The sequence below is a fragment of the Pyrus communis genome, chromosome 13 (genome assembly GCF_963583255.1).
Source record: "Pyrus communis chromosome 13, drPyrComm1.1, whole genome shotgun sequence".
NCBI lineage: Eukaryota > Viridiplantae > Streptophyta > Magnoliopsida > Rosales > Rosaceae > Pyrus > Pyrus communis.
Genome location: NC_084815.1, coordinates 21,989,182 through 22,015,756, shown reverse-complemented (window position 1 = coordinate 22,015,756; position 26,575 = coordinate 21,989,182). Strand labels below are relative to the sequence as shown.

The 26,575-nt window shown below is 34.1% G+C and overlaps 1 protein-coding gene and 1 pseudogene across 1 annotated transcript; one reads left to right on the top strand and one right to left on the bottom strand.

Annotated features, from left to right (window-relative positions):
* The first annotated feature begins 345 nt into the window (after nt 1-345).
* LOC137712366 (uncharacterized) lies at nt 346-6,274 on the top strand (annotated as a pseudogene).
* An 8,052-nt stretch (nt 6,275-14,326) lies between these two features.
* LOC137713652 (transcription factor WER-like) lies at nt 14,327-17,095 on the bottom strand. Its single transcript, XM_068452976.1, has 3 exons — nt 16,905-17,095; nt 16,685-16,814; nt 14,327-14,859 (listed from the first exon to the last, which is right to left on the bottom strand). Exons 1-3 carry the CDS (start codon nt 17,020-17,022, stop codon nt 14,430-14,432), a joined length of 678 nt encoding a protein of 225 aa, XP_068309077.1. The 5' UTR covers nt 17,023-17,095; the 3' UTR covers nt 14,327-14,429.
* Between the last annotated feature and the right edge of the window lie 9,480 nt (nt 17,096-26,575).

The following is a 26,575-nucleotide window of genomic DNA, read 5'->3' as shown; positions in this document are numbered from 1 at the left end:
TATTTTAATATTTAATTAACTAAGCTCATCCTCCTCATCATCCTCCTCATCACTCTCCTCATCATCATCCTCCTCATTTTCCTCCACCTTATCATCATCCTCATCATCTCTTCATCCTCCACCTCCTCATCATCATCCTCCTTATCATCCTCATCCACCTCCTCCTCCACAAACCCATAATAAGATATAAACATTTAATATAAAAAAAATTTGAAAATCAGTAAGCAATACCTTTGCCCAGCCTTCAGCAATACCTCATCCTGTTGAGGGTGGGAAGCAACCATTTTAGAGTGACGTGGTGTGATAATGTACCAATTCATTGATTCAACCTCGACCTTTATAGCTATGGTGAATGAGAGAATGGAGAATAAGAAGAAGAAGAAGAAGAAGCAACAACTTCACTTTGTAGTTTAGCGACAGGGAGGGAATGAGAGAGTGATGCAAGTTCGAAATTTGTATGTAATTGTACTACAAAACCCTAACCCTTGAGTTGAGAATGTTGTTGTCTATTTGAAACATGGTTCGAAAAGACGTTAGGCATTAGTCGGGTGGCAGGATGGGGCCTAGCGCGCTTAGGGGCCTAGGCAGGGCCTAAGCGGCCTAGATGGCCTAGGCGGATTTGAGTAAATTTACAATAAATCTTTAATACTTTGGTTAATTTGATGGAATAAGATAAAAGTTCAAATGATACAAATCTTAGTATTTTAGGATATATTTTTCCAAGATCATATGAATTTATAGTGCATTTAAAGAGAAATAAAGGTGCCAAATATATGGTGTAGAAATCATTTAATCATTGAAAACAAAGTATTTTGACCAAAAAAATAAAATATTTAATCAGCAATTTAAAACCAAAAAAAAAAAAAAAAAAGGAAGTGAGCAAGCTGAGATGCATATAAGGGAGGGATGTGGAGCACTTTCATGCTAGTTGTCCCCTTCTTTATACATATCAGTCAAATAGGACTGCTAGGTGTCTAATTTTAATTGGGCGACAATTCAAAATATATTAAATATGGAACACTGAGACCTGATAGTGGTCACGTGGAGTGAGAATCAAAGAGTCTTCTTCCGCTCGTCTTCTTTGCTGGAGTTCATAACACAGATAGCTCTGCATTTCTCCTTACTCACTTAAAAACATAAGGAATTGAAACGGTCAAACCGCCTAGGCCATCAAGTAACCCGCCTAGGCCGCCCAAGCGTCGCCAAGACTGCCTCGGCACCCGCCTAATCCCTTCCCCGATTTTCTTCCCAATTAGAGGTTAATCTCGGCGGCTGGCCATCGCCTAGCGCCTAAGGGACCGCATAGGCCTATTTTTAGAACACTGGTTTGAAATGACAAGCTCGTTTCTTAACATAGGAGAAAGTAATTTTGTTTTTTGTTTTTGTTTTTGTTTGGTAAACGACAAGCTGTGTCTTAATGTAACACCAAAATATCGGCAATGTGCAAATGACTTATGTTCATTTAACATTAAAAAGGGAAATGCACCCTAAATTGTTAATTAACTAATTAATATATTTAGTCTAATTAATATTTAATTAAGTAAAAGGTGATGTTTGTATTTGGGACATATTTCGATATTGAAAGGAGAAGCTCTACTAGATCAAGGTTTAGTTAGTTATCAAATTTTAATGTTGGTATTTGCTAAAGTTCTGAACTTCGAACCCTCATTGCCCACCTAGACATGAATATAGGGCCCCTCGTGACGCCTTGAGTACAAAGAGTGATGAATGCTCTTAATCAAAGACTAAATTTGATCAAATACCGAAAACATGTTTTTGATAATTATGTATCAAAGACTAAATTAGATCAAGGTTACGTCTATATATGTTGCGTTGCTGTATTTTTTATAAGTATACAGAAAACATGAATATTTGAAGAAAAGAAAAAATTGTACAAGTGTGTTGTCGTGGGCTTACTAAATATGGTTTAAGTACCAAGTCTTAAATTTGCTTAACTGTCAAAACTTACTAATTGTGGATCAACTTTATGATCTACTTAACATCAGTAGCCTCAATACTTCGCTCACAATCGAAACATCTTGTTTTAGACCAGTGGGTACTACTCCCAAGTAAAAACAGAAGTTGTATATTTGGGAGGGAGCTGTTGGGAGCTTTTATAAACTTAAAGTTTGTCATAATCTTGTTATTAGTGACTGATTCTAACTTGCTGCAACTTGAATGATGTTCATAGTCATGTTAAACAAGTAATTAGAACATTACTAGGCTCCAGTGTAGTTAGAAAATGTGTTTTAGAAAACAAATAAAGTTTCATTAAAAAGATTTTGTTTCATTGGGGGGCATTGGGGAGAGAGAGACAAGGAACAGGGTTACGTACTGGTTTGATACTGATATGTTTTTATAAAAAGTGGGTATAAAAAAAAGCTGAGCTCAAAAAGGTGTTTGGTAAATACTTAAAAACAGCTTATTTTCACAGTTTTGGATGAAAGAAAAACTAAAAACGTGAAGCAGCAAAAATAAGTTTATTCTCACAACACAACAAAAGCAGTTTCTTTTCAAAGCACAGTAATACCAAACCAGTCCAACATCTCTTCAATGGAAGTTCAGTTGAAAGCTATGAAACAATTATGCGGTAGTTAAAACCGCAATTGGAATGACGTAGAAAAGCTGCTTGAAATTGTAGTATTTTCATTGTTGTAATTTGGTCCTTAGCAGTTAGCACAATAGCTTATTAATTTCTTTCAACTTCAAATTCTGTTCTTTGTTTTATTTTTTGCACTGTTTATTAACGGCTAGTCAGTTACTTCACAGGTGGGTGCATTGCTATATGTTCAGGTTGTGGAGGCAAAACCCTGGCATGAATCCTGAGTTGTCATGCCCTAATGGTTGGTTTTCTATCTTATTGCTTTTCATTTTGGGACACACTTCTGTTTAACCTGTGTGTTAGTTCTTGTAAATGTTGATTCGTTGAATTTCTGTGACGATTTCTTGTCTGTGATCGAAATTGTTGTGTGATGTCTAGCCAGTGGAAAAGCAGCAGTGTATGGCGTCCTTAAAGATGGTTACAATGTTGACTGTTCGACTGGCCTTTCAAGAATGTGAGGTGCAGTTCCCTTTCTGTGATATATGAGAAGTGCTTAGAGGATAGTTACTGCTCTATGGCACGTTTATGTACCCATAATCAGAATCAATTTACGGAATTGGATTCTGATTATGGGATACATCTTTGTTTACGTAATCTTAGGATATCAAAATACATGTGGAGTCCACACGCATTAAGGAATCCAACTCCTAATTTTGGAGGAATTGGACTCCCTACATGAGGGAGGTATTTCAATTTCTTGACACTTTAGGAATCTGGAATGGATTTTTTTCTACCAATTATGCCCTCACTTGTTTCTAATTATCACAACATTGCCCTTCATTTGACACTCATTATGCCATCTTTTAATGAATAAATAAAACCTATTTATATATTTTTATATAGATGAATTTTATTATATAAATTTAATTAAGAATTTAATTTAATTAAGGGTAAATTACACTTTCATACTTCAGGTTTGAAATCTATTTCAATTCCTTACAACATCTTTAAAACATTTCACTTTCATACCTTAACTACTATTTTATTTCAAAATAATACATCTGTTAGATTTTCCATCCAATGGTCTGTTAAATGTTGACGTTGCTGCCACATTTGTGCTGATGTGGCTGCCACGTGGCAAAAAAATAATAATTTTTTTATACATTAACAATATTATAATATTAACCTTAAAAGAAAATTTAAAAAAAACCAAAAAAACCCAAACCCAGATCCCCTTCCCCGCAACCCCACATCCCACCCCACCCCCTTACCCATCTCTTTCTTCCCGTCCGTTCATCCCCACCCCCTTACCCATCTCTCCCACTTTTCTTCTTCCTCCACACCAACCCCACACACTCCCTGACACCCTTTTTTCAATTTCCTCCTTCCCTCTCCCTCTCTAGGGTTTGAGTTTCGAATTCCACCCCTCTCCCACCTCTTCCCTCGCCACCCTCCGTCTCCCACCTCCGCGTGTCTCCTTCCCCCAAAACCCATATCCCCATCCACCTCTCCCACCTCAAAGCCCCCACCTTTAATCACTTCTCTGCTTTTTTTTTTTTCACTGGTTTTCTTAGAAACCCCTGCAACCCAAATACCTGCAACACAATACCTACAAAACCATAACCCAAATACCTACAACCGTCGCCCGGGGGGGGGGGGGGGGTGGGGGTGGGGAAGGCAAGTGGGTCATCGAGGTGAGGGCGGGTTGGGAACAGATGGGTTTGGTTTCTTCTTCTTCTAGGGGAATGGATTTTGTAAATAGGAATTGCAGAGAGGTGAGGAGGAAGGAAGGGGATCTGGGTTTTGTAAATAGGGAAGAAGTTCAATGTTGGTCATGGTAAAGAAGAAGTTCAATGTTGGCGAGGTAGCAAGGAGGAAGAACGGCAGCGATTTCGGGGCTTCGTGGGGCTTTAATGTGTTGTTGAACTCGGGGATTGTTGAAGCTCGAGGCTTCCTGGTGGCTGCAATGTGTTGTCGAAGATGAAGGCAGAAAAGATCTGGGGGCTGATGGATAGGGTTGGTGATGGGAGAAGGGGTGGGTGATGATGGGGGATGGGAGAAAGGGGGGTGCTGGGTGGAGAAGATGAAGTGGGTCGGGGAGGTGAACAGGGAAGAGTGTATCGGAGAAGACATGGGATTTAGGGTTTGGGTTGGGGGTTGCGGGGAAGGGGAAAGGGAATAAGGTTTAGGTTTTTTATTTTTTTTATTTTAATATTTAGAAGATTTAGGTTTATTAAAACATTTGGCAGCCACGTGGCATATATGTGGCAACCACGTCAGCACTTAACGGATCAATGGATGGAAAATGTAACGGAGGTATTATTTTGAAATAAAATAGTACTTAAGGTATGAAAGTGAAATGTTTTGAAGATGTTGTAAGGAATTGAAATAGGCCCCAAACCTGAGGTATGAAAATATAATTTACCCTTTAATTAATTAGTATGAAAGTAATTTACTTATGTAAGGGCAATTTAGTAATCAAACTAGTTTTCATTCCGATTGAAGTGAATTAGTAAACAACTTATATGAACTCAATGTCATTCCTGCCATCTTTTAATAAATAAATAAAACCTATTTATATATTTTTATATAGATGAATTTTATTATATAAATATAATTAAGAATTTAATTTAATTAATTAGTATGAAAATAATTTATTTATGCAAGGGCAATATAGTAATCAACCTAGTTTTCATTCCGGTTGAAGTAAATTAGTAAACAACTTATATAGATTCAACATCATTCCTACTCTGATTCCAAACAATTTTAGTAAACAACTTCAATAGGAATATGATTCTGATTCCAACTCATTTGAATTCCTCCTCAATTCAATTCATCTCAATTTGATTACGGATTAATAAACGCGGTACTAGTATAAAGCACATAGTCAATGAGTAAAACAGTGGTTTTTTTTTTCATTTTTCTTCTATGTTATAATTAACCAGTCATCTGGTTTTCAGGTTGCTGAGTTCGCCAAGATGTCCAATTCTTGAGGAACTTGGGAAAAAGATTTCCTTTGAAATAGCAATTGGTTTGAACGGTCGTGTTTGGGTATATTTCATCAAGTAATGTTAGGGAGACTAAATTTGAAGACAAAACTTATAAATTAAATGATGTGTCACCAATAAAAAGTGAGCACCTTAATCAATGCTTAAATAATAAATTAATCATCAACTTTCATGTCCTTTAGTTTCCAAAATTTTGTCTACAAATTTAGAGTAATGTTAGGGTGACTAAATTTAGAGACTAAAATTACAAACTAAATGATCGGTCACAAATAGAAATGAGCACGTCTATCAATACTTTAATAACAAACCAATCATCAACTTACATGTCTTTTAGTTTTCAAAATTTAGCCACCAAATTTAATCTTCCTAGCATTACTCACAAATTTAGTATCTCTAGCATTACCCTACTTCATAACTGCTCTTTATGTAAAACTCTTTTTAAATTGGGGTTTTGCTTGCATTTTATTGGGTCTTGGACACTTGGCCAAACTTAATTCTCGGTTGGGACATTTTCATTGTTGCAGACTTGTTCTCCAAAACTCCCCTTCTATTTGAAAACATAACTCTTTCATTCTTTTTAACATTTAGGTCAATGCTGGTTCACCGTCTTTCATCAATCATCATCGTCGTTTCTAATGCAATTATGAACTTGGAATCTCCGACTGGAGTGAAGCAGAGAATTATGGTGGATAAACTTATTTAGAATTTGAAGTTATCAAGTTAATTAGTCCATTACCTTTTGATTCAAACCCCGATTATTTTCTTTGGACTCTTTCGTGATACGAAATTCACTCTTAATGATTTTTGTGTAGCATCACAATGCAAGACTTGCAAGCTCGTAGCTGTCACAGAAAACATTTTTTCCCGAAGGGTTAAGAAGACAATGAAATCCCACGATCACAATTTGATATGCTAAAACGACCTCGAGCATGAGCCTTCCGAACCCTGATTTCTACGCAACTGTCTTTAACGTAAGTTTTGTTACTTCAGCGGGGGAATTCGTCGTGTTAATCGATAATCTGCCTATTGATTCTGCATCGTTTCCAAGTGAGATTCGACTCGTGCCAACATATTCAAATGTTACATATGATTACAAGGTTATAGTGATGGTCTTTGTCTTTTTACCCTGTGCTCAACGTGACAACACATTTCCGACCAAGCATTGCAGACCATAACATATATGTTGCCAAATTCCGACGAAGCAAGGTAGACCATAATATATATATGTTGCCAAATTTCTCGGTCTCGTTAGAAGAAAAACGTACAAGATGTTGAAACTCGTTCTTTAATGTGTTTGTTTTGTAATTTTATTTTAAGGAATTTTCATGAAAAGAACTTGAACTAAGTTTATTTTAATAAAAAATCATGTTATAAATTTATTTAATAAATTAAATTTTAATGAAAAACTCTTAAATTTTAATAAAAATGACAAAAAGAAACTTAAAATTTAATTTAAAAAAAACATAAATTTAATATTTAAAAAAAAAACTAACGCGTGGACATGCGCGCCCCCTCACACAAACTTTTTATGAAACTTACTACACTGTTTATGAAACTTAACGTACAACACTATTTATAAAACTTACTACACTGTTTATGAAACTTTCTACACTGTTTATGAAACTTAACGGTAGATGCTCGTCTTAGATTTTTCAAGTTCTTTTATCAAAATGCCCAAAAAAAAAAAAAAAACCATGATAGAGATCAATGTCAACGCCCATACCTGACCGACTCCTTCCCAACCATACCGCCCTAGATTTGGTTATGAATTGAACGGAACCCACTTCAATTTAAAATTTTAGTTTTAAAGGAATAAAACATGCTTGAATTATGTCAGAGGGTTATGCAACTGAAGGATTGGTTGAGTGCTCTTTGCACGCGCCTTTAGTTAGGTTTTTTTTTGTTTTTTGTTTTTTTTTCTTTCTCTTGTCCTTATCATTAAATAAAGTTATAGCATGGTTTTTTTTGTTAAAACTCAAAGTTTTGAAACCCTTTTCAATAGTTTTCTTTTTATTTTAACAACAAGGTTGTTGTATTTGTTTGCGAGAAGTTTTGACCCTTTGCTTCCTCAGATTGAGATGCTCAAAATTTCTTGCATATGAAGATCTTGCGGAAGTGATTTCATAACATTCTTTTTCTTTCCTTCGGTCATGTTTAGTTTTTTCTTTGAATTGAATAAATCAAAGAAAAATTAAGAGACATGAATAAACAGATGTGTCGGGAAAAAAGAGGGTGCCATTTTGTCCATTGTCTAATTACTATCTTTTTTGTGTTGATTGTGCGACTGCTAACTAGATATTGTACGAGTATCCATCTAGCTAGGGTTTTAGCACTCTTTGCCATGTTCATGCTTTAGACTGCTTCCAACCCTGGGCTAAAAGCCAAAATACCCCACTTATTCCCCCCCCCCCAACCACAACCTAACCCAAGCCAAATCATTGGGCTAAAAGTCAAATGCTAAACCTAGGCCAATTACCCCCCCCCCCCCCAAAATTTAGCCCACACACACGTGGACTCGCCCAAAAAATACCCATTATCGGCCCGTTCACTCGCCTGCTTGCCCCATGCGGCTCGCTCGCCTTCAGTGCCCGACAAGGGGCCCACTATCAGGGCCACTATTGAACACAACCCAAAGCCCAACGGCTCTTTTCCGTATTCAAGAGCTGGAATTTTTGGACCGTTGGTCAGATTCAAATTTTGCTTTCTTAAAAAATGTTATTTTAAAATACATTGAATCCAACGGCTAAGATCGAATATAATCAAATTTAACGGTAAAAAAAAGATCTAATGACCCAAATTTAAATCCAATGGCTAAAATAATTTAAAAAAAATTATTTAACTCAAAATTCACCCAAAAACTCTATAAATACCTATGTATTTGTTCAAACATCCACACAAAACTCAATTTTCTCGTACAATTCTTCTAATTTTTCTTTCTACCATTTCTAAATTGTTCAACATGGCAAGATAGCATATTAGAGGTCGTAATTGGACCTGTGAGGAAGATTTTGTTTTATGCTTAGCGTAGGTTTCTGTTAGCGAAGATGGTGCAGTTGGCACAAATCAAAATAAAAAGATTTTGTGGGATAAAATCATTGCAAAGTTTCAAGAAAACTGCAATGACGGCATGAGGGACAGTGGTGGTGTTTACGATCGGTGGAAGACTATCAACCAAGCATGCACTTTATGGAAGGGAAGCTTGGAGAGAGTCGTGGTTGGCATGGCATGTGGAAGGAGTGCCACATAAATTGTGAGTTTTTTTTTTCCTAATATTTTATTTGTCATGTACATAATATTATTTTGCAACTAATTATTTTTATGTATTTTTTGCATAGGGTGAAAAATGGACATTCACAAGACAAGAGTAACGCCAAAAAATCAAGTTTTTAAGTCTCAACATGCTTGGGACGTCCTTAAGAATTGTCCGAGGTGGGGAACCAATGCGGACCAACAATGGGGAATATTATTTCAACGTGAAGCCGCACCGACAAATGTCGGAGATAAAGTTGTCAATGAAGGTGTCGATGAAATGACCCCAACTCCTTCTTTTGCAAAACCCCTGGGAAGAGATAAGCAAAAGGAAGCAAAGAGAAAAGGAAAGTCTCAAGATCCTTCGAGTGGACACATTGCTACCGGAAATGCAAGATTGAGTGAAACCCATAGTGCTCACCAAGAAGAAGCGACCCGAATTTGTTTGCAAATGAAGGAAGAATGGGATAGCAAGCAAGAGAGGTTCGAAATAAATTTGATGATAGAGGACCTCAACAAATACACTCCAGCGAGGAAGAAGTACTTACGTGGTAAGCAAAGGGAAATTTGCAAATGGATGCCAGAAGAAGTATATTCCAAGATGATAATTCATCTCAAGGCTATATCCTAAGTCCACCACTAAGTTCATCACCAAATCAAGATGGTGGATATCATTATTAAGTTTTAAGTTTATGTACTTTGAAAGTTGAAAGATTGGTGGATATAGAAGATGATTGAAGGTTGAAAGATTGTGTGATCAACTAATATTGGACCTATGTTTATATAGAAGATGATTGGTGAAAATTGAAAGTTTGGTGAAAGTTGAAAGATTGGTGAAAGTTACATGCTTGCTTTGTGAAAAGATTTAATGATTTTTCAATATTTATCGGAATTTAAATATTTTTAGATTAAAATGTTCATAAAATTAATTTACAATAATCTACATTATTATTATTTTTAAAAGTTAATTTAAGATAAAAAAAATTAGCCTAAGTTCATTATTTAAAAGGATTGAAGCAGAAAAGCTGTTTTTAAATTAAAAGCTAAATTTTTCGAACTAAAATTTTTGATTTTTAGCCTAAGAGTTAGAGATGATTTTATGAGTTTTGTGTGTAATAATATATATTTGACGTGACGGATTGTATATAATTGACGGAACGGATTTTATGAGTTTTGTGTGTAATAATATATATTTTATGAGTTTTGTGTGTAATAATCACTTCATTTTTTTACAAAGGATTTATGTACTTACGAATTCATACTCGGAATGCAGATGCAGTGTACTTGCTATATTGACGAGTTTATCATTCTTTACTCGGTTTAGATAAATCAATTACAACTCGTTAGATTAAATTATCATTAGTACAAAGTTTCATTAAAAATGAGTAAAACTAATAAAAAATGGTTTAAAAATTTTGAGTTTTAATCAAAATAACGAAAAGATGTTGTAAGTGAATAGTACAATGAGTGATTTTTTAAAGTAAAAATGTCATTTTCGTTAAAAATGGACATTACCGAAAGTGTTTCATTAAAACTTCCTGAAAAATGCACGAAGACAATAAATAATTAACGGAGAAGAATCAAGAAATATTCCTAGAGAGACAAATTAGATTCTAAAAACAAACCTTCTATAGAAAGTGAATATAATGTAAACAAGACACGTTTATACAATGTACTATTTTTCAATCCAATGATTTTGTTGTTGAAAGGGAAGTGACTTTCAACTTTCAAGCAGCCAAAAGGAAAGCAACTTTTTACATCATCAAAAGATCAATTATTTACATGTTGTGGGGATAGCAATTCAAACCCATCCAACAGCTATTTTCCGGGAGGGGAACCCTAAAATAAGACTGGGGACAAAAATTTGACAATGTATCAGACGAGCGAAATCTATACCCCAGTTAATGTACCTACGGGGGAAATTGCTTTAGTGGGAGAAGGCTGCAAAGTTTGGGTTGTATTTGGTGCCTGACCATTTGGACGATGTCTTCACCTGTCCATCTGCTACAAGAAAATAACAACCAAGGTTAAACAAACAATTGACAAACTCGAGTCAAACAAAAAATATCAGGTTTTTGTGAAGGTGTTACCTTGATTTCCAGTGGTTGCCTGCGTACGTGAGGAGTAAGATTCTCTCCCCTCCTAATCTTTATTCCCTTTCCTCTTCTCTTATTTAAACGGTTACGATTAAACCACGTTAGCATCTTATATTGATTTTTTATAGAGAAATTAAGACAAAAAAAAAAAAAACAAGTCTGAGAAAAGGAGACAGAATGAGACAGAATGGGAGGGGATTCAGAGAAGAGAGAATCCTATTCCTATACCTGAAGGTGGGGCCTTCAATCTGCAAACAGACAATATCAAACACGAAAAACATTGAAACTTGACAATTGGCCATGGACTGCCTGAAACTATAATCCTTGTTTGCATCATGGAGCATGTCACACGTCTAGTTGTAATGCCGCTAAATATTCGACTAAAACCCATATCTCTGTCGAAACCCAGAACCAACCAAACAAGATACTTTTGATGTTTAGTTATATGTTAGAATTGGAATTTGGAATCATCTTGTTCTTAATTTTTGAGTTTTCTGTGTTTATTGAAAATGAGTAGGAGAATCATTTCACCTCTTAACTTTTTGGAAAAGAGTGAGTTTCATCTTGAAAGAGAACCTAATTGATCTGATTTCTTTCTTTAGTACTTCATCATTTTCTTCGGCACCTTCCCCATTTATGTTAAGTAAACATGTTCTTCAAGTATTCACGAAAATATATAATATGTATCAAAGTTGCACCAATTTCGAATAAGTAGAATATTTTTGTTCAGAACTAGTTAGCTAGCAAGGTCTTTTGCATTCATGATGCACCTTGTGCTGTGACTTGTGAGTCGTGGCTAGTTGATAGGGGAGGAAAGTACAGAGATTTGATTACAAACCCTACTCTCTTTCCATATATACATAGTCGTTGCAGCTTTGGGAGGGGCGAAAGGCATGCAGGTGCCTGATATCTCTGCATCTCGTTAATCATTTGTAGCGTGTGCCGATTAATCCTATTTTACAACATACTGCAGATTATGGCAGCGTTTTTCAATCGGTTTTTTTCAATAGAGCTTTTTCTGCATTGAGATTCCCCAGACGATGACTTAAGAGACGCACTAGTTATATTATATATAGCAACAATATTACTTCTTTATGACCAAGGATTTTCGTACTTACGAATTCGTATCGTTCTCAACTAGGGTTTAACTACATCATTAAAAATCATTAGATTGAGTTATCATAAGTATACAGTTTCATTAAAGATACACCAAAGGCGATATATCGTTCTCTTTAGGAATCAAGAAATATTCCTACATACAGACAAGTTAGATTTTAAAATAAGGAAAGAGATCCTCTTATGATCTCTTCCACCAAGTTCACCAAGTTTATCTATCTGGGTCATTGAAATTTGATCCAACAACTACAAACAAGGGACCGGTTTAAAAGTTTTAATAACTTTAGCCATTCGATCAAATTTCACTTGTCCAAATGGATGAACTTGATGAATTTGATGAAAGAGACCCGGAGAGAATCATTTTCCCTAAAATAAAACCTTATTTAGAAAGCAAATACAATGTATACAAGACACGTTTCTAAAATGTAGTATTTCAATCCAATAATTTTGATGTTGAAAGGGTAGTGACTTTCAAGTAGACGGAAGGAAAGCAACTTTTTCCATCCTTCAAAAGATCAATTATTTAAATGTTGTGGGGGAAACAATTCAAACCCATCCAATCCAATAGGTATTTTCCAAGAGGGGAGTTGTAGTTGGGTTTTCTTGAAACCCTAAATAGATTGAGGACAAATATTTGACGAGGTCAAAGGCTGAAAGGCAAGCCCAGAATGAGGATACTCTCCGGTTTCTATTTGTGAGGATCTCAAGAATCTTTCAAATACATTCGTTTATTATATATCATGTAGTAAAAAATTATTGTAAATTTTTTATTTAAAATTAACTATAAACAGTATCTGATAAAAACTGACCGTATGATGTACAATGAACGAATGTGATTAGAGAATTCTCGAGATCCTCAAAATGATAATTAAAAAAGGATCCTCATTCCACTTGCCCATATCATCTTCTACTCTTTTTCTTTTGGACAAGGATTGTTTGCCCTTTTACTTCCGATACCCTCATGAGCCCTCCTATTTTGCGTGTCACGGTTAACCCACGTCAACCGTGGCTTATTATCTCTACAAAGAAAAAATGAATATTACTATTTATTTTTGTCTTATTATCTTTATAAAAAAAACAACATAAAATGTTGACGTGCCTTAACCGTGATCACACAAAACAGGAAAGCACAAGAAGTGGAAGGGCAGACAATCCTATCCTTTTCTTTTTGGGTAGTAGGAGCCAAGACCTGGTTTTATCCCTTTACAAAATCATCTCTCTATCTCTCTCTCTCTCTCTCTCTTTTTCTGTCCCCAGCTCTTCCTCTTTGGTCCTTGTTACCTGGGGTAATACGGAACAAAACGTTCATGTAGGCCATCACAGATTTCCCATCTTTTACGTACCTTTTTCACCCACCTTGATGTGTAAATCTCAGAGAAATATGACAACTACTATGTGTTCGATTTCAACAGTACAATAATTTATTTGCACATGCACAAAGGAAACGAGAGAAGTAGACAAGACTTGCATTTTAGCTTCCTCAGATCAACAGTAAGTTTGTAAACGAACAAAAATTCTGAGTCACTTGGCATGGGAATATGTAAGCCACCACAAAGCTCGCTGCTGGGAAGATTTTTACATGCACTCGGAGATATATTTTCACTCTTATAAGTTATCACACTCATTACATGACTTGCCTAGTTGCTTAAGATATTGTTGCATCTAACTGGAGACATCACGCTTATGACTTTATAGTACTTATCACATGACCAATATGTCATGTACATGTTGCATTGTTGTTATAATGCAGTTTTAATTTTAATTTTTTTAAATACAAATATGACGATACTTCAACTTTAAAGTTATAAATATATATAGTTATTGATATATCGTCAACAATGCAATTAACCTTAACGTTATATATTTGTATATATTTATTGGTCAAGCTTAAAATGGAAGCACTTAATCAAACAACAGGACTAAGGTAATGCGTATAGCATTATGTATAAGTCTCTGGAAAAAGACCGCATACCAAAACGTGAACAGTGATTGTAACAGAACCTTATGCCACTGGCAACTTCTGCTGGACTCTGACTCTCTGTGACTAACATTTATTTTTGTCGACTTGTCCTTATGTGAGTGACTGTGTCTTTTTTTTTTTTTAAATTAAATTTGCAAACTTTATGATACATTATCAACAAAAAAATTTACTACATTAATTAATACTTAAATAATAATTTAATTATTAACAATTATGTTATATGAGTATAAAATTTAATTTAAATGACTTCTTGGCAATACTCATTTTAATTACATTTCGTTGATGGAATCTTCAGATCATCAAACATTTTCATTGTAATTGGTATTTATAACTATTTTAAAAAATATAATTTAGATTATCGAATTAGTGTAAATACAGAATTAAGATATAAATATAATAACAAAGTTCACAAATAATCAAATTGAAAAGGGTAGTAATCATCCTGAGTAGGGTCCGATAAATAAGGGCTCATATGGATTAAGGTCATCATTGTGAAACCAAAATGAGTAGTCATTACTCATCATCGTCGCCTCCGACATGCCACTAAAACCAACCTCACTTTTAGAGCCAATATGGTCCTGGATGTTCATCATCTCCTCATCAAATCCATCAATGGCAGCTGCAGCTTCATGATCACCAGAAATATTAGAATTGGAATCGGAATTGGGAAGTGGTTGCAACTCGGAGTTTGACTCTGATGAGGGTGTGCAGAAATTATTTTTTGCTCGTTTTGAGTCGGAATAAGTCTTGGCTTTTGTCTTTCCTCTTTTTGAATTGACACCGAGCTTCTTGCTCAAATGACTATTCCAATGGTTCTTCACTTGATTGTCAGTTCTCCCAGGAACACGGCCAGCAATCAAAGACCACCTAATTAGACAAGAAATAATCATCCAAGATCGAATATCAACTTGGAAACTATATACAAATAAAATTGGAGGAACACTAAGCAGATAATAAAGAGACATTAAACTGTGATTTATATACGACTTATTGTTTGTATAGTATTTTCGGTTCAATTCTCAAGTCAAGTTTTTTCTTTTTGGTTTTTTGTGGGTTAATTGGCATACTTGCAAAGAAATATATGCATGCACACATCAAGTGTGCAACTGTAGTTGTCCAGTATTAATTATGATGTACTAGCTACATTACAGAAAATAATGGTGAAAAATTAATTGCAGTGGACACTTCCCAGTATTATTTGTTGGGACCTGGGATCCAAAAGGTATGTTTGGTATCCAGACGGGACGGAAAGAACGGGATGAGACGAGATGGGACAAGACGGAACGGAACAATATGAAATGGAACCTTATGTTTGGTACGCACAGGATGGAACGGGACAATTATTCTATTTTGTGTTTGGTACGCACAAGATAGAATGGAACCTAATGTTTGGTAAGCGCATGACGGCACATAACAAAAAATTAAATGACTAATTTATCCATATTCTGCCTGATGTTTGGCACAATGTTTATACGTAGAAGAGAACGGGACAGTTTTCCACAAATCTAATTAAATATTTTCATGTAGATTTAAAATATTTAATAATAAAAAATAATTTTTATTTTTATATAATTAAAACTTAAAAAAGAAAAAAGAAAAAGATTCCCTACCCCTTCTTCCCCATTCAAATTTAAAACTTAAATATTTCAATCTTGATTTTGTTGCTCTAGCAAACCCCCATCAAAACAAAAGTTTCCCAAAATCTCTATCTCACTAAGGTTTTCAAACCCAACAGCAAATAAGCAAAGGTTTTTTGTCCTACAGGTTGATATTTTGTTTTCTGGATTGCAAGATTTTTTATTCATTCCCCAGAAAGAAAAAAAAAAATCATATATACTAAGAACCCAACTGCAATTCATAGTTGATAAATCTGGGTTCAAAGCCAAAGTCTTCGTCGAGTACATTGCCGTTGTCGGTCACTGGCAGCAATCGACTCTCCGGAAACTCGTTGCTCGAACTGAACTCGGGAGTACCCATCCTGAGAGTGAGAAAGATGAAGCAGGGTTTGGGAGAGAGGAGAAGCAGGGTTTGGGAGGCAAAAACTGTTGTGACGAGGCGGCCGGAGTGGGAAGCCTAGTGGGCGGCGGAGGGAGCGTTGAGGTCGAGGAAGATGCAGCTGGGTTTGTGGTGGAGGAGGAGGTTACAGGAGAGAGGGAGGGTAGAAGAGAGGGAGGCTACGGGAGAGAGGGAGGGTAGACAGTGGAATTAATGAAAAAGAGGAGTGGTATTGTTGTCCAAAAAAATTATAATTTTGTGTTCCATAGGCGTGGAACAAGTCTGGAAGGGGGTAAGGTGAAATGAAAAAGTAACAAATTTGATTTCGCGGACAGCGCGTTCTTCTATTTTTAGCTCACCAAACGGTACCCAATGGAACGCCAAGAAAGGTGGAATATTCAACACAGTGATTACTCAATAAACATTCAACAGTTATAGTAGAACTTTTGCAGGAAAATTGAAGACCGAAAGAAGCAAGTTAATCATGCAGAAATCATAGATTCTCACCAACCTTTCATACATGTAAAGTTGACATGCTTAATTACTACGTATTAATTGTTTCTGCTTGAACTACAATTACAAGTTTCTGCCTCCATCTACCGGTAGACACAAGTGTCTACCCGTTTATTTTGAAAAATTTCCGAGATTAATTTGTTTCCTAAATTATTTTGAAGAAAGAGCTAGGTTATGGACGAACCTGTTGCCAACGAGGTTATGGACTCGAATGATGAGATCATCTTCTTCCTCCGAGAAGTCACTTCTCTTCACGCTGGGACTTAGATAATTCATCCACCTTAATCTGCAACTTTTGCCGCTCCTCTTCAATCCTAATGCAAAGTTAAACATGCATTAATATACATGTATTTGTTATGAACTTAATTACCCAAATGATTATATATTATGTGGTAATTAATTACCTGTGACTTTATTGACACGATTCCACTTGCCTTTGCCATGCACCCCGATGTAATCCGTCAGAATTCTGTCCTCCTCCACTGTCCAAAGACCTTTCTTATAATCATTCCCACCGTCCATTTTTGCAGCTCTTGCAAAGCAGGAAAGCAAGAGAGAGAGAGAGAGAGAGAGAGAACTTTTGTTAGAAGTCTAATGAATGTGGTGGCTTATCTGACGGATATGTATAGTGCTTGTGCACGTATATATATACATTAGCATCTATGCACGCACTAATGCACGTATATATATACATTAGCATCTATGCACGCACGTAATATTTTTGCATCACGGGCGCTACGCGCTCTAAAACGTGTTGTTTTAGATATTTTTATATTTTTTAAGTGATTATTTTATAAATTATGGGGGTGTCTATCACAACAATTTCTTATTATTTTCAATCATCTAACTTGGTATTTTTTGCACCAACCCATTGTACAGGAAAAATGAAATTTATGAAATGCACACTAACCATTCCACTTTTTTTTTGCTTGCTGATTATTATGGTGTCATTTTTTTTTTTTGTTTGGCTGATAGGATTTGGTTTCACGAACTAAACTATGCTTGGTCATTATTATCACTTTGGTAATTACTGATTAACAAAAAAAAATTGATGCTATAGTCTAGTTAGAATTCTCTTATATCCATCAGTATCGTTTTACTTTTACCCCTATATATTGTATAGGAAGAAAATCAAGAGTTAGGTTCCTTAGGCCATCTCCAACCAAGGGCTGGTCAAATGACTCGTTTTAGCCCTCTGGCCTTCCAAGAAATTAATATTTTAATGAACAGTACATGGTCATATTTGCCTCTGTCTCTAATCGAGGGCCAAAGGGGCATAGGGCTCGTTTTAGCCCTGTCATAAAAAATAGTCTCCAACCGAGGGCCAAACATAATTTATTATTTAAAAACTACAACTTAAATTCAAATCTAATAGCTAAGTGATGTCAGCTAGCCGTTAGATTTGAATTCTTCTTTTGCTATAAATAGGGTGGATATTGGGTTATAATTCACACGACTTTGAATTCAATCTATTTCAATTCAATCTCCTTCAATTAAACTTGTAATGAATTCCAACTTTGGATCCTCTTAGGATTCCAACTAGGGTCCTCATCCAATTCCAAATTGGAAGCAAAATGGGCACAAATGAGACGAGAAGATGATGAGTCTGAAATAAAATTTGTATTATAGGAAAAAAATAGAATTTAAAATAAAATGAAACAAATTTTGTGAAATAGAAGTTATAGGAAAAATTTTGTAAAAAAACAAATGCAACGGCTAGCTAACGTCAGCTAGCTGTTGCATTTGAATTTTAGCTTAAGGATTCCTATCGGCTATAACCAATAGGAATAATAATTTTTCTGGCCAGCCCTCCAACCCTTTCAGATTCCGTGGGGCCTTTTCAGATTCCACGAGCCCTCTGGCATAACCCTCGGTTGGAGACGGTTTTCGGGTTATTTCCGGACCTCTGGACCCTTCAGTTGGAAATGGCCTTAAAATCAAGAGTTGGGTTCCTTAGTCAATAAGGGATTAAAAATTGTGGATTTCATTTTTGTTTTCTATGATAATGGTGTTATCATTATGCATGCCATATTGTCATATTGCCACGTTCGTTGAAGAATTTAGCAGCATATATTCCTTCCAATTTGTACATATGTGAGTAATCTCTCATACAATTTTTACTATTTTTCCTTTAAAACAACAACAAAGATAAAACGGGAAAACATAAACTATTAAAAAAAAATCTGAAAATATGACATGTAATTTCATTTCTAAATACATGTTGATAACATTTAATGTCCTTAAATCAAAATTTTCAGATTCATAAGTTTTCAATAAAAGTTATAGGCTAGCTAGGGATGAACTCCTAATATATGAATTAAAGCAAAATATGGACAACATGTGCATATGTAAACATAGCGTCTACGTGTGAAATCAAAGTCATGCTAACATCCATTTGCTTGGACTTAATGGTTTAGATTTTCATGGTTAATCTGCAAGCAATGATGACACACCCCGACCAAATCAAGGCGTGCAAAATCCCGGGCCGAGATGTGACAATGAGGATAAAATAAGAAGTCTAACTATAATGCACAATCCCAAATATAAAGGTTGTAAGCAATTTAACCTAAATACCATTAACCTTGACAATTTTCTCATGTCAATACTTTTACTCCAATTACTTTTAGAATACTAAAAGATAAATAATTTGTCAAGTTTGAGGTAACAAATTGTAATCATGTTTACAAAATTAAATAGTAAGAAATGTTACCTTAATCTTGTACTTCAACCTTTGTACTTTGAGACGGGTGTGATGCTTGTAAAACTGACAAAAAATGCAATTTTGTTTCTATTTAAAAATTGAATGTGATTTGAATTTATAGTATACTTCAGTATGAAAATAAGAGAAGACTTACCGTATTTAAAAAAGTTGTTTGGTCACTATTAATCTTTTTTCCTGCACTCATAAATATATATATATATATATTTTTTATAATTTGAGATAATTAATTTGTAGATACTCATTAATGAGTTTCTTTTAAAGAAAAAATAAAATAAAATTCATCTATACAGAAGGAAAAAAAGAAATTTGTAAAGCACAAAAAAGAAAAATACTTCTCATTATAATGAATTTTAAACAAAGTAGCAAAATTAAACGTAAAACATGTGAAAAAAAACAATTCATACGCAAATAAAATGAACTATTTACCTTTTTTTTTTTAACAAATTTTATTTTATTAGTCCCCCTCTCTCGGTTCAATCACAAAATAGAAACTTAAAATTCGTTTTCTAGGTCAGAGGTTAATTTACCTATTTATTTTGCTACTTTCATTATAATAAGGTATCTTTAATTTTATTTGCTTATGAATTGTTTTTTTGTTTTTTCACAGGTTTTGCTACTTTGTTTAAAATTCATTATAATGAGAAGCGCTTTGCTTTTCTCTGCTTGAAAATTTCTATTTTTTTCTTCTGTATAGATGAATTTTATTTTATTTTTTTCATTATAATTTGATAGAATAAATTTGTGGAATGATATAGAGAATACCATTAAAAATAAATAGGTAAGAAATGGTGTTGTACCTAATTTGTTGGACTTTATTCCAAATTCGAATGATGTGAGGAGTTGTTGAAGGTTTTAATTCTTCTATAGCCTTTTTCATGCGCCACCTATATATTGAAGATATATATATAATGTTAGAATTTCTTGTAACAAATTTAATAAAGAATTTAGAATACATACTGCTCGTGCTTCTTCTTTTTCCACTCTTTGAGAATCAGTTCGCTTAGATCAGTAGTTTTTACTCCGAAAGATATCTCCTTACCAGATGTAAAAATAGAGACACGTCTGTTTGAGATCTTAGCAATAGGTAGTTCCTTCTTCATTTTTTGTGGGTATTCTTGTAAATATCCTGAGAATGAAAATAAATAATTTTTTTAATTACCATAGCACACGAATAGCACATTAAGATAATCAAAATTGAAACTCATAATCTAACCAAATTCAAAATATTAAAAATTTACTTCAATTTCCTCTAAATTTCCTCTTTTTTTACTTCCAAAGTTACCCAAAAAACTTCACAGTAAAAAAGGGAAAATCAAAGATCCAAATTTTAAGTCCGCAAATTGATAAAATCTTATTGATATGACAAAACCCCCCACCAAATGCTAGAAAACGAAGACTTGGGTCACCATCTTGAGTACAAAGTAGGGAATTTTCGAGACTACAAATGGTGAAATCGGCATTTTATTGCCATGAAAAAAAAACCCAAAAAATTATGGCTGCAGACGACAGTGGAGTAACAGTGAAGAAAAATTTCAGAGAGAGAAGGACCAAAATTTAAAAAACGCACAATGAAGATTTCAAAGGAAGAAGTTAAAAAAAAACTAAAATTGACTTAGAAATACTAAATACAAACTCATATATACATCCTCAAAGCTGCAACAGAGTGCATCAAATTCATCACCTAAAAGAAGATAAACTGTAAAAAAAACCTAGAAACTGAAAAGGCAAATTTAGATTGAGATTTACCCAAATTTACTCAAACCTTTGAACTTTGGAGTGTAATAGAATCGTCTTGACCCTATAACAAAAAGGATAGAGAAAGAATAAGAAAATTGAAATAAAAAGCACCAAGATTTCACAAAAGATGGATATGAATGGTTGACAAAAGCCTTTTGAGTCAAGAATCTCACCAAATTAATTCAAATAGCATTGCATGCAAAGAAGGCATAGCAAAAAAATGGGGAGTATAAGATTCGGCTACATAATCGGAGAAGATGGGGAGTACATATAATAATATTGTAGCCAAAACGGAAAAAATGGGAATGTACGTGGGAACGAAGAAGTTACTGCTTGGTAGTGGGAGAACTTCATCATTTTTTAAAAACTGACGACAACCTCTACCTTTTTTCTCCCACAAACTAATGACCTTGACCTGTATTTAGATCCCTTAAAGCCTTTAGATTTAATCCAACTATTGTCAAAGAAAACTGAATAGTTATTGGATTGCATACTCGTTAGTATTGTAGATAAGTTTATAGTTGTTGATGTATAATGACTGCTTTTTAAAAGTGTAGTTATTTGTATTGTAAAAAGTTGTTATGCAATAATGTATAATGACTATTTTTTGCTACATGCTTAAGCGTGCGACATTTTGGCTTTTTTTATTTTATTATTTATTCTTTTTGTCTGATAAAATATTATTTATAATCTTATTATTTTGTTTTAAAAATTTTACTTGTTTTAGTTATTATTGTTTTTTATGAAAATATATTTTAGCCAAATAATAAATTTATTACCCGCTCACAGCCCCACTATGTGGGTGGGGTTTTTTTTTTTTTTTGTTAATTTGTTTTTTCTTTTGAAACTTAATGAGAGCAGGGAAAATTTGAAATTATAAAAGCTTCATTCTTTTTGCGTTCTCCCTTATACATACACCTTATATGTTATAAGTAGAGAAAGTGAAAAAAAAAAAAAAATATATATATATATATATATATATCTGTACGTTATATATGCATAATCTATTATGTATAGACAGTAAAAAGCTATGGCTTCTGCGGCAAACGGACCAATTTACATATTATCAAATCATCACATCGATTGGATGCCATTGTTGTCATTACCAAAGTCGTCAGTCTCTCTCTTTTCTGTCTTTCTTTTTTATTCTTTTTTTTTTGTCAGCTTTTTTATCTCTTTCTCGAAGTACATCCACGCATAGACGTAGAAGAAGCTCCAGTATTTGGCTGAATCCAATTGATGAAGTTTTGGATCCTCCTGGCATGTATGGACAATATATAAACTTTATTGTAAGCTTGAATAAGTTGGGTGCCTAAACTCATCATTTAAGTTTGACAATGTAAGGTGCACATCATCAAATTTCTAAGCTTTCGAATCATGAATCAAATGACAAGAAACTTAATTTGGCCAACAAAATATTGGTAAGGTATCCCATTCATCATTAGGAGGAAGAGAAAAAAAAAATTAACCTCCCCTATTATATTATAACAAAGCTTTGTATATATGCATTATCGTATTATAATGGTACTTAAAATATGTTCAAATTGATTATTCAAATATTTTTAAAGGTTAATCAATTTGCTAGAGACGTCTTAATTAATCTAATGATATTTTCTCTTTCAAATGTTAGAAAGAGTGTCAAAACTCAGCTCTCCGTGAGTTTATTTCTTGTGAAAATCATGGAATTGCAATCATAAAGCATTTCTAAGAGCAAGAAATGTTCTTCTCATATATGGACATGTATGGCAGAAACACAAGGACAAATCACATAAAAATTCAAAGTTCTCCATGAAAACAAAGACAATGCACAAGCATGAAAGAAATATAGTAGCTATATATGTCCATACGTACGTTCAAATATGAAAAAGAAACCAACGTGACACACATGGATTACCAAATAAAATAAAGAACAAAAAAGAATCTATGTGATCACACATTGGTTTGTTTCAGTATGAAGACAAAATTTGCGTATTGTCTTTTCCTACACACAATATTAATGGACTATTGTTCTTTTGCTGATCAAATACATCGTGTACAGTCTCTTTCCATCGATTGAAGATATCTCAAACCTTATATTACTTTCAAGAAAATACGAAAAAAATGGGAAAAAAATCTTTATATATCTTGGTTAGGCTTATATTCGCATGCATGGAATGGTGATACATTTTCGTTCTGTATATGTTTGTTTCACTTTCACTTTTTTTTTTGTCACGTTGGTTTTTTGCTTATATGTTCGTTTGCATGAATGTTTAAATTGTACACACAAATCTCTAGGCAAACCATATGAATCATGCGTGACGTGTAAAACAAGAAATTTATTATTGTACCTAGAACACAGATGATACGACACTTTTCATTATATAAGTGAAGAAAATTTTTATTTTCTAAATTGTTAATTTTTTTCCTATTTGTATAATAATACTTGACATACCACCTTACGTTTCAGGCTGAACCTCACCCTTAAAAAATGGTGAAAGAAACTGAATAGGACTTTCAAATGTTGGGCAGTTGATAATGGACTACAAAATTTCTGGATTTTGCTTGTACTTTTTCAGGTCTCCGAGACTATCTTTTTTCCAACCTAGAATTCCCGTGGAGAGAGAGAGAGAGAGAGAGAGAGAGAGAGAGAGAGAGAGAGAGAGAGAATCTGATTCTGGGGCTAGTACTAACTCGCAATTTGAGTTGAGCTAGTTCTGCTGCTGCATAGGTAAAAGGCAATAATTTGATGTATATGAAATATATAATTTTATGTTAACCGAAGAATTCACAGTACGTATGAGATTCAAAACCCAGGTGATATATCCAAAAAAAAAAATATATATATATTTTTCCATTTATCAGTGGAAGCTAGCTAGCCTCTGATCTCACTGAAAGTGACTAAACCATCATATATATTTCTACGAAATAGAGATCAACATAGTAGTTTCTCTAAGGTTTTTACATAAAATGACTTGGTTCTTTTCTTGATCATATTTCCCAAAACTTCCACCGACATATTATATTCAAAAGATACTGCTTGGTTTCTTCATGGGCCCGAGCTGTGTGATACATATGCATAAATATCTTGTCAAAAATATAAAAAGGAAAATTTTCTCACATGTGTTAGACTGTTATTTACATTCAAACGCTTAAGCATGAATGGTGTTTTCAAGAAACGGAGTAACGAGCTAAGTATTTTTTCCATAATGTAATGTTTCAAAGTTCACATGCATGCATGCAGCAGAGAGCATAACGTGCTTGACCTGGTTGGCACTTTTCAGAAAATAAAAACAAGAATCCACCAGCATTCAACTGAGTCCTCATAAGTCAGCAGAAACTCTTACGCAATCGAATTAAAAGAATTAAAAAAAAAAAAATTACCGAGAGAGAGGATCTAGGAGGCTGCAAAAAACAAGATCCAACATGTTTGGTCTGAGTGCAGAGAGTGGGACCACACAAACAGGCAATGTACTTTTTAAAAACTTAATTATGTATCATGACTATTTGTGTGGAATCCGGATTTTCGTCTGATTTTCTTTATAATAATTTAGAGATTTATAAATTGTATCTGTTTATTATATAATTAAAAATTATTTTAAATATTTTTATTTAAAATTAAATATAAATATTATTTAACAAAAAATAAATTTATGATGTATAATAAATAGACATAATTTATAAATTTTCAGAATCATCATTAAAAGAATCCGAAAAAGATCCTGTGGGATTTGTATGGACTAACACAAAGGCACAGTGAGAGAGAACGTCCGGCAACAAATTCACACCAAACTTCCAACGTAATCTCTCAGAGAACTTGCGCTGCATACATGTGAGTCATTGCAGTCGCAATTAATGCTTGAGTGTTGAGAGCTTGTATCTAGGCCCACTGTTTTAGCGACGTGTTAGCCAAAGCCCGGAGAAGAAAGTAATCATTCAGATTGCAGATTGATTGCTCGTCGGTCAACTTTGTTATGTGTGATATGTCTAGTCAAGTAAAGAGAAATATAGATACCTAACGTAATTATATACAATCCGTCACGTCAAATATATGTGGGTATATTTATAGTATAACTTGAGCATCTCTTAAGTAATCATCTGTGGAATCTTAATGCAGAAAAAGCTCTATTGCAAAACGCCGATGAACAGGAAAGCACTAGCTTGTTACCTTTAAGCCTACACTTCATCACTAATCTATATTTATTAATGATCGTGCGGTCCAAAGAATCCAAATTCTCATGTTTTCAAGATTTTATCAAAAGTTGAAGAACGCTGCTCATAATCTGCAGTGTATGCTGAAAGAAGGATTAATTGGCACATGCTGCAAATGACTAACGAATGCAGAGATATCAGGCACCTGCATGCCTTTCAAGCCTCTCAAAAGCTGTAACGAATATGTATACAGGGAAAGAGAGTAGCCTTTGTATTCGAATCTCTGTACTCCCCTCCCCTACCAACTAGTCAGGACTCACAAGTCACAACACAAAGTGCATCATGCATGCAAAGACTTTGCTACCTAAGAGAAACAGGAGCGTACGTGTATGACAAAGGTATTCGTTTTCTTTTAGTCGCATGGGAGCTGATATCATCTGCCTTCACCGCTAACCCAACTAGTTCTAAACAAAAGTATACTATTTATTCGAAACTGATGCAACTTTGAAACATATCATAATTTTTTGCGAATACTTGAAGAGCATGTTTACTTAACATAAATGGGAGAAGGAACCGAAGAACCTAGAAAATAGATGAAGTAACGAAAGGAATGATTTCAGCTTTTTTAGTTATTTGATTATGGGTTTCAAAAAGAATCTCACACATTTTCAAAAAGTTAAAAAGTGAAAAGATTTCATACTCATTTTCAATAGACGCAGACAACTCAAAAATTAAGATATTTTAAATTCCAATTTAAGTAAACATTCCAAAGTATCTTATTTGGTTGGTTCTTAACTGATAAGTAACTTGTGGTATTGGTTTCGAAAGAGAGATGGTTTTTGGTCGGATGTTTAGTGGCAATACAACAAGACATGTGTGACATGCTCCAAGATGCAAACGAAGATTCTAGTTTGAAGCAGTCCATGCCAATTTTGTATTATCTTACATGTCCTTTCAAGGATTAATTGGTCCTAAACCATTCACAAGTCATTGACAAAACGCATCTTATTTTCTCTCTTTATTGTTCGATTAGGTTTGGTTTAATTTAGAACTCATTTATAATCAAACAACATAAGATGCTAAACGGTTTGATTTTCTAACTACATTATGCAAGTTGTAGTTTTTTTTTTTTTTTTTCCCTTCTCAAATGGAGAAGAATTATGTGAGATTAGCTTTTCGGTAATAGTCGCGTGCGAGACACCTACCCTTTACCAAAAGGATGAGAACCATTACACTAAAAAACTGCTCGCCCTTCCCTTCTCCACCAATTTTATTGATAATAAATGAAAAGTAAACGAAAAAGGTATATATGGGAGGACTATGCCAATACCCACAAAGACAAAACGATCAACGAAAACGATAATAAGAACGTAACGAAATGTCACGAGCATAAGCATATGCTACAAAATCTAAAATCGTAGACCATCAATAATAAGCATAATTATATGCTTCAAAATAAGCTTATATTTAATGATGTAATGTGTAGTT